This window comes from Dermacentor andersoni, chromosome 1 (assembly GCF_023375885.2).
Source record: "Dermacentor andersoni chromosome 1, qqDerAnde1_hic_scaffold, whole genome shotgun sequence".
NCBI lineage: Eukaryota > Metazoa > Arthropoda > Arachnida > Ixodida > Ixodidae > Dermacentor > Dermacentor andersoni.
In genome coordinates, this window is record NC_092814.1 from 273,133,933 (window position 1) to 273,143,212 (window position 9,280).

A 9,280-nucleotide genomic window follows, 5' to 3' on the forward strand; every position below is an offset into this window, starting at 1 on the left:
GGTGAGACCCCTCGAGCTGTTACATAAGTTAGGCATGCCAGTTTTCTAACGCGTGCCACTTGTGCATTTTGTTACGTGATTTCTACGCTATAGTGTCCATACGCCCTTTGCAGCACGCGCAAGACGTTTTCCGTACCACCTGCGGCTGCATCTCTGATACAGCCTACCCAATTTTTTAATTTTGTATTAAAATATGATGAAACATCTACACGAACAAAGACAAGAAGCAAGATGGGACTGTTAAAGGGGGTATGCAGTATCATAAAAAATTCTAGAGTTTTACGCGCAGAACCACGTTCTCATTATGAGGCACGCCGTAGTGGGGAACTGCGGATTAACTTTGACAACCTGGGGTTGTCATCCTGTTGTCAAAGTTGCCAACCTTGGGCAAACTGGGCTAAATCTAAATGCGCTAGCATTTGTGCATTTTGCCCCCTATTGAAGTTCGGCCGCCGCGGCCGGGATCGCAACCGTCAGCTCGAGCTCAGCAGCCCAACGCCATAGGCTGCGGCAGCGGATGTGCATGATTATGCGACTAGTCATTTTTGCGGAAGTATGTCCAACACACTCAGAAAAAAAAATGCACCCGTTGGCACTTACGCTGTCGCCTATCAACAATCGTTATCAGTCTAGCGTGTATTTTCTTTAGGCCTTAGAAGTTGCGCCCCTGGTGTTGGCACGCACGTATCAATGCGACAGAAGGATCCAGACAAGAAAGTGGCATGGGTAGTGGGTCAAGTGATTGAATTGCACATAAGACCAACAACGATTATTGTTGGGGGACCGGATCAGTAGCAAAGGGTGCTAAAAACAAAATCTGAATTTATTATGTCGCACGCGGGCCGCAGCGGCTGCTCAAGCAGTTCCAAAAATTGGTGATGAAAGCTGTGTCGAGTTTTAAGGGAATCCTTTTCACCATCAGTGTGTGCAGATAACATTTGCTCTATAAAAAAGTGAAAGAATGACCGACTCCTCAAAATGTTGCCAGTGTGTCGGAACTAGTCTGGAACGTTTCATACGCCGCAGAGAAACTACAACACAGGCCAACTCGGGGACTTGTCGAAATTTAGTCACAATTTAGACAACCTGCCGCAAAATGCTCGTTCTCCGGGGATTTCAGCTAAGGATTTGGGGTGTGCGATTGTTCACAGAATTAGCATTGTTCACGAAATTAAAGGAGTACTGACATAAAAATTTTCTATCTTGTTTTTTCTCCTGCAATAAGTAGCTAATGAGCCAGTAATCACGGCACGGAACATCATTGGCTTCAGAGCGCGACAGGTAATTATTTGGAGCCTTGTTTGTAGCACGTTGTAAAACCGTGGTTTGTGGCGACCATTCCAAGTTTCGGTTTGAGAGAGCGACGAGATGGGCCAAATAAGGAATGTAAACAAAGGTGGACACGTGACCGCGCAAAACTGTGACGTACACACGCCGGCGTGCGAGCCATCGCGAGCTTCGTGTTGCCAGTTCGTCTGCTACGCCTGCACGTGCTTTTCAATGTCCTCGCCATCATCGTCGATCGTGCTCGTTTTCGTCCTCCAGCGGCGACTATTTCCTGCTTGTGGTAGTCGACGTCGAAGTAGCCGTGGCCAACCACATTTGATCCACTAGAAAGCAGCTACTCGGAAAGTGCGGCTAGCGACAGCTGTTAACGTGCGTACGCACCTGTACAAGTAGTACGAGCCATTCGTCGAAGGCGCTTTGGGAATGAAGCATATTTCGGAGCATGACACAAGGCGAGGTGAAAGTAGACACAGCATCAGGCTTGGGGATGCGTAGTCTTGGCGGAAGATCATCGGACTGCTCTAAGCTCGGCCAGTTTTGTTTATATATAAACTATGGGCATGCTCGAAATGAAACGAGGAAATTTGGCTGCTCATGAGTGGGGTCCATTCTAAGCGTCCAGCGGCGCGCGCGAACTCGGACCCCTTCTGCCGCTTATCGACGCCAACGAGCAAGCCAAGCGGGCTGACGATCGCTGGGAAACGCTCGCTGGCCGTCGGATTCGAGGCCGACGGCCCTTGCGACACGTCCGCAGCTGGTAATAAAGTATCTATATTCGTCAACACAAACAACGTCTCCACATTTATGTCACTCATTAGTGACAATACAATTAGTCTTCACGACGCCGTTCGTAGCGATGAGAAAACACATTAGCCAGGCGAGCCGCTTCGCAGAGACGATTGCAGCTGCGGCTGCACTGACCGCTTGCGAGTCAAAATCACGCCACCGATCTACTATATATATATATAAAAAAAAGACCGGCACGATCGGAGCGGTGAGTAACTTGCTCGCAGGGCCCGCCCCAACAGCAGCGCAAACTCGTGACGTAGCGTCTTCTCGGTTGTTTACATTTCTTTCTTGATGTCGATGTCACGAGGTGCGGCGTTTCGCGGTTGGCTGCGCGCACATAATTTAAAATTGATATTAAATATGTTCTAAGCCGCATTCGCCATTGATATATTGCAGACGATGTGTGCATGCCCACATAAATTGATCTCACACGTTAACTCGACTTCGAAATTTTGTGTCAGTACTCCTTTAACATTGTTCACGAAATTAACACGCTCAAATGTTTTCTTATGACTACCTACGACACTTCGTACCACTGTGTCTACTTGTGTCGTCTGTAAAAACATTAAAATAAAAGAAATGCGCGCTCCGAAAATTTGCAGCTGAATATATTCCAGTGAAATTAATTGACCGGTAAGTAATAAATACAAAAGAATGTACAACACTCTTTAACAGGAAATTTTGAATGGTCATTTTTGCGTCAACTGCGTTGCCAAATGCATTTGATTTACTAATGCATACACAGTACATTGCATACACTATTGCATACACAGTACACAGTACATACCCAAGAAAGTGGATGGGGAAACGGCGCCGCGGTAGTTCAATTGGTAGAGCATCGCACGCGAAATGCGAAGGCTGTGGGATCGTCCCCACCATCGGCAAGTTGTTTCTTCATCCACTTTCATTTCCAACAATTCATCGTTTCTTTATTTCATTTATTATGCAGAAGTAATTTTCCCTATGTTGTCCTTGGTGTCAGTGTTTGTTGGCTTCTCACGATATCACCCTGTATAGCAGTTCAAAACGCTTTTTAAGCCTGCTTCTCAAGAAACCATCCGTGAAAATCCGCCGGAATTGAGGACGGGCAGTCAAACTCGGCAAAGGCCAGTTGTTTGAATGCTTTCGCGTCCAATACCACCAGAGCGAGCTTCTTCTCGTTCTCCTCGTGCAGAAGGGAGCTCAGGACGACACCATCGTCTTCCTCAACAGCGCCTGGACGCGCTACAAAGACAGGTTCTGAGGGGAACCATCCTTGCCATTCCCAGCGCAGCCAATCGCCCGTAGTGACGTCAAGCTTGGAGAGGAATGCTATGTGTTCTTCGCCTTCGATGTTGCTGAGGTTGTAGCTATACTTGTATGGTTTCCCATTGCGGCCTTGGTTGATTCTAGGAACTTCCCCCCGCAGCTTGCCCTTTGCTAGTTCCCGGGACTCGATGATCACATGCTCGCCCGGCCCTCGCTTCAGAGGCAACGAAAAACGACGCATTTTTCCCATCTTGAACACGACGGGCTTTTCCAGCGTGTAGTCGAGGGACCTGATGATGCTTTCGTCGTCGAAGCATATTAGGTCGACCACTAGCTCGTCGCCCTGCTCAAAGGCGTTGATGTGGTGGAAAGTGCAAAATGCGGCGGACTCAAACACGGCGGGGTGAAGCTCCCCCGTTTTCTTGTTCATCACGTGAAAGCGGACGTTCTTCTGGGCATCGAAATTCAGGGAGTTCATGAGCGCCTTGTAGCCCAGGTACTTCGTCGCTAACATGCAAGGCAGGTGCATGGAAAGAGACTGCTCGAGCACGACCACCCACTTTTCGGTCATTCCGAAACTGTGGATATACGGCAGGGATATGCGAGATTGCAACGGTACCCTGCCCACGGCTCTGACACGGTCCACCGAGCTTTCGGATCCGCCGGGGGGAAAGTGCACAAGCACGAAGGAATGACGCGCACCTACGTGTGTACCGATATTGTACGTAGCGCCGTCGTCGGGGTCCAAATGTGGGTGGGCGGTGGCACTGTGCACAGCCACCATTCTACTCAAGGTTTTCTTCTCCATAGTCTCCAACGACGCAGGGTCTACTCGAGTCATGTGAGGTGCCTCCGTCATGGCGTACACTTCGTCGCCCACGGGCATCACGTTCACCAGAGCGTTGTCCGTGGCGTCCATGGAGAAATACGACGCCACCCGTTCGAATACGGTGGCACAAGGGTCAGGGTGCGCCGCGGTTCCAAACTCGGAGACGACGATTCTGTTGGCCCTCCGGTTGCGTGCGTATGCTTCGCTCCGCAGGAAGCGGTTCTGGTAAATCACTCGGCCATTCTCTATGGTGAACTGCCTCAACAGAGCGGGACCGTCGAATACATGGTTGTAGTGGTCTGGGCCGATCGAAGACATTCCCGGACCGTTCCGTAAAAGCCTACCTCGAAGCCAAGTTGGCAGCTCTCCGCGTAGCAGGCCCGTGACCGGCTGCGATACTTCGGGCACGCACGAGCGCCTGTAAAGCTTTCTCGCGTCGATGCCTGGAGCCGATGCTTCTTCTCTTGCGGCCATCGCTTGCTGTCGCCCGCTCCTAGTCGGAGAGAAGCACTCCCCTGTCTTTGTACCAAAGCTATATGGAGAGAATCGTATTAGGGCGTCTAAGGGAGCGCCAATCAGATTATGCGGGCGAGAGGGTTGTCAAGAGCTCAATGTCTTCCCTTCTCTAGTGGATCCGCTAACCAGGCTGTTCCGTGTCAGCTGAGCGACAGCGGGCAACGGCCGCGACTGAAATAGAAACTCCTGCTCACTCTGTTATCGACTCTGCGCTAGAACCGGTCTGGAGATAAAGCCCCGTTGTTAGGCCGCTCATCTCTCGAGCATGCAGAATGGACGGTGTAGGGCTGCATGATTGTTTTGTATATACTTTTGCAGTGTCGCGAGTTGCCCATGTGTTTTGTGAATAGGCAGGCGTCCACCCCACAGCGCGTCGGGCAGCAACCGTTTCTGTTTCTGAGGGGCCGGATGGCCCGCGTGGTGTCGGGTGACGAGCCGCGGCGCGCGCCTGGGGGGTGGGGGGGCGGTGCGGATGCGAAAAATGGATTCGGAGAACGTGCTCTTACGCGCGCTGTGTTGGCATTCCGCCGATGGTCATAATAGGTCCACGCAGACAAACCTCGAGTGGGACGGCGGTATACGCGGCGTTGTGGCGCCGGCTCCTGAGTCCCCTGCTGGTTAGAGACGCAGCCGAGGTTTAGGGGCACCTAGCAATGTTGACCACGTGTTGCGCGTACGGAGCGGGGGTCCACGCCCCTACGCATCCGGGCGGCAGCCACGTGCATCTTGTTTTGAGCGCTGAGGAGAGCCCGCTTGGTGTCGAGTTACAACTTGCAGTGCGCGCCGTAGAGAGAGGCGCGGCGCGCATGCGGAGGCCGCGTTCGGAGAACGTCGTTTAAGAACACCGAGTCCGGATGCCGCCAGCGGTCATTATTTTTCTACGAGGAAAGACCTTGAGGGGGACTGCGGTACGCGGTGTTGGGACACCAGCGCCCGAGCCCCCTGCTGGCTAGAAACGCCGCTGAGGTGCGAGATGGCCTCAATAAATCGTGCGTGCCTGGCGTGTTTGCTAAGGCCGTCACTGACCACGTGGAAATAAGAGAGGGAAACGAAGTTGTGGGAAGAAGGAAAACAGGGTTGTTTTCCAATGCATTTACTTTTGAGAGTAAGGCCATTCCCTTGGGTTGTGGCTTAAGCAGACTTTCAACTCCCATTGGCTCCCATTCAACTCCCTTTTTCTTTGTCTCTTCCGACTATAACAATCGAGACGAGGCGCCTGTTCCTCAGTCTAGGCTGTAATCACTAAACCTGATAGAACAGTAAGACTCCGTACGATGCAATGCTAGTCTGGGCCGTAACCACATAGTGGTAGAACAGTGAGACTCGGTTGGTCGTATGTAGTGACAGCTGTCCTAGGCTCTAACTTAAGAAAAAGTACAAGAGTAAGGCGCTGTTTACTTGTGTGTTTTGTATCAGTGTTCTTTTGCTAACTCTGTATTTGACTGTGCAAATATTTCCGTTTCAATATATCTTCAAGTTTTGTTACCTCCAACCTGCCTCCTGCTTGATCAACGCCGATAATCACCTTGAAGAGACTTTGGTCGATTTCAAGGAGAAAAGAACTAAAACTTAACTACCGTGATAATTTGAAAGTAGCGACACTGTCCTCCTCGCGGCGCTTTCCTTCCTCGCCTTTTCACCTTGGCTCCCGCGGACGGGCCGCAGCATTCTATGGAGGCGCGTTATTTTGGGTCAGTAGCACGGCCCAGTGGCGCTGAAAATTTTGGAAAATGCTGATAACTACATCGTTAATGCTCAAGGCAACGTTTCTCAGGAGGTTGGTTTTTTCCTAACGCCGTATGAGCGGGGCATACTGATGTAAAAGGAGCTTTGAGGCGAGTTCAATACTGCAGACATTTTTTCTGCCACATGATGAGATGCTTTACTTTGTACGTCTAAACTAGTATTGCTTGTGGCCCATCCCTCTGTGTGTGGCTTATTAAACCAAAGCCCTAAATCTCTGATTCAAGGTCGCGTTGTGAGATATTCAATATATCACGTGACCTAAGGAATGCCGGAAACGCACCAAAGCATGTCCAGACGTGTATAAGAGATGATTACTCATTAGCAAAGTTAATTAATCATTGATTAGTGATTGTATTAATATATATTAAGGTTATTAAGGAGGAATTGGTTGTGTTAAGGAGAATGAAGGTCGATGAAGGTGCATTAAGCAGGATTAGGGAGGATTACGGTGGATGAAGGAGGATGAAGGTAGATTACGGTGGAATCGGATGAAATACGTTGAGGTGCTAAACATTATTGCCTGCAGAATATTTCTTGCATTACTACTTCATGACCACAATCACGATTGATTGCTCAACCTTCGTAATCAAAGCGCAATGCAATGCAATGATAATCATGCAATGATTTCGGCTCGTGTTAAATCAAAAGAAAAAGTTTCCCTACAGAACAAAACCGCAGAAAGGTGTTTTTAAACATTCGCTATTAAAGCGAAGATTTCCGGCCTCCGCCTAGAAGATCCTGCGATGAGGTCGTTTAATTCTGCATTCATTCCTGGCCGAAAGACACATTCACGAGCGCGTCTTAGACAGCTCTCAATCCCAAGATGTGATGAGTGAAGCGTTGCTTTGATCTCACCTCTCAGAGAAATTGGGACGATTAGACGTAATCTCTTGAAGATGAGGTTGTCTTCAACTGTAAGCTCATCTCTGTATGTGAAGTACATGCGCGTGCCTTGGGGTAGTTGACGCTTATCTTGTGGCCAACCTGACAAGATGATAGCTTTCAACCTTTGCAATGATTCATCTCTCTCAGTCACAGACCGAATCTTTTCCAGTGTTTCTTTTCTCACAGGAAGGTAGTGCAAGACGTTGATGTTTTCAAGTTCTTGTTCATTGCTTTCGTTGGGAAGGAACGCAATTGACATTGTATCAGCCAAAAGAAATTCTTTGCCTGGTCTGTGCTCGATGACAATGCTGTACCTTTGCGTCTGAAGAATCACGCCTTGTTGTCGCCTTGGAACTTGATCCAATCGTTTTTTCATGATCGCTTGCAGTGGCCTGTGATCGCTGATGATCTTTGTTTCTCTTCCGAATGTGTACTGGTGGAACTTGTTTAATGCGAAGACGATAGCCAAAATTTCCTTTTCAATTTGTGCATAGCGGATTTCTTCCGGTGTAAGTGTTCTGCTGGCGAACGAGATTGGCTGTCTGTCTTGAAGAGCTACTCCGAGTCCAAGATCGCTTGCATCACACTGAATTACTAACTGCTTTCGTGAGTCGCAGTAGGCCAAAATTGGAGCTCTTGTCACAGCGTCCTTTTCCTGCTGAAATGCTTCTTCTTGCGGTTTTCCCCAGTGGCATGGTGTATCCTTGACAGTGAATTTTCTCAATGGCTCTAATACATGCGAAATTTTCTGCAAGATTCTGGAGAGATAGTTGATCATTCCGCAGAAGCGTTGTATTCCTTAGACGTCGACTGGCTTTGGCATGTGTTCTATTGCCTTGACTTTATTTGGATAAACCTTTAGTCCTTATTTTATCGGCACGTGTTCTAGGAAGACAGTTGATGAGGCTCTGAGTTGAGTTTTTTCTTTCTTGAGACAAATTCCAATTTGTCGGCATCTTTGGAGTAGACTCTCTAATTTCTTGTCATGATCGTCGACAGCATCTTTTTCATTTTCGCCCACTACATAGACAACAATGTCGTCTGCAACGCAGAGAACTCCGCTAAATCCTTCAAGTGCCACTTGAAGTCTTTTCTATAATATTTCGCTGCTTACCGCAAGTCCAAGCGGCAGGCGGAGCCATCGATAACGACCGTATGGTGTTTGAAATGTGGTCATAAAGCTTGACTCATTATCGAGAGAACATGGCCAGTAGCATTCTCGCAAGTCTAGTTTTGAGGAGATTTTTGCTTTGACAAGATCGGGTAGCAGATCATCGAGGATGGGCAATGTGTGACGTTCTCGTTCGAGAGCCTCGTGCAGTGCTTGTGGGGCAATGCATATTCCCATTTCACCATTCTTCTTGGTTGCGACAACCAATCTGCTCACCCACTGCGTTGGCTCCGCTACACTTTTAATGATACCTCTTCTTTTGCAGGCTTGCCAATGTTTGTTCTAATTGAGGTTTAATGCTGACAGGCACTCTGCAACTTGTCGCTTTCGGAAGCGTATATGGCTTAGTAACCAAGTTTACATTTCCCTGGAGTATTCCTAGTGTGTCTCCAAAAATATCTGGGTATTTTTCCACTATGTGAGGAGTGAAACCTTTTTCTGGAATTTCGTTGACTCCAGCCACAAGGTTGTAGTCTTTGATTATCAGACCCATTTTCTCAGCTGTTGATCTTGCAATGACAGGAGTGAAGTCGTCTTTAACCACTATGAATTCCACAGAATGCCTCTGTCCGTCTGCGGTTGTAACTTCTAGCTGCGCCTTGCCTGAACAGTGAACTTTGCTTCCGTTCCACGTTCGCAGTGTTGATGTGCACGGCTGTATTTGGTATTGCTTGACGTGTCTAGCCGGGATGACGTCAACAGCTGCACCGCTGTCCACTTGAAACATTACTACTGTTCCGTTCACTCTCAGAAACGTGTGGACTGAACTTAGTTTGGGGCTTTGAAGTGCCAGTATGTTTTCATCCTCG

At 48.7% G+C, this 9,280-nt stretch overlaps 1 protein-coding gene across 1 annotated transcript; it reads right to left on the reverse strand.

Moving 5' to 3' along the window:
• Positions 1-2,667: 2,667 nt before the first annotated feature.
• Positions 2,668-4,686, reverse strand: LOC126548545 (carotenoid isomerooxygenase-like). The gene has a single exon (XM_050196774.2). It carries the CDS (start codon positions 4,625-4,627, stop codon positions 3,110-3,112), a length of 1,518 nt encoding a protein of 505 aa, XP_050052731.1. The 5' UTR covers positions 4,628-4,686; the 3' UTR covers positions 2,668-3,109.
• Between the last annotated feature and the right edge of the window lie 4,594 nt (positions 4,687-9,280).

Coding starts and splice junctions, on each gene's coding strand:
- LOC126548545 (XM_050196774.2), bottom strand. CDS start 4,627: ATGGCCGCAAGAGAAGAAGCATCGGCTCCAGGCATCGACGCGAGAAAG.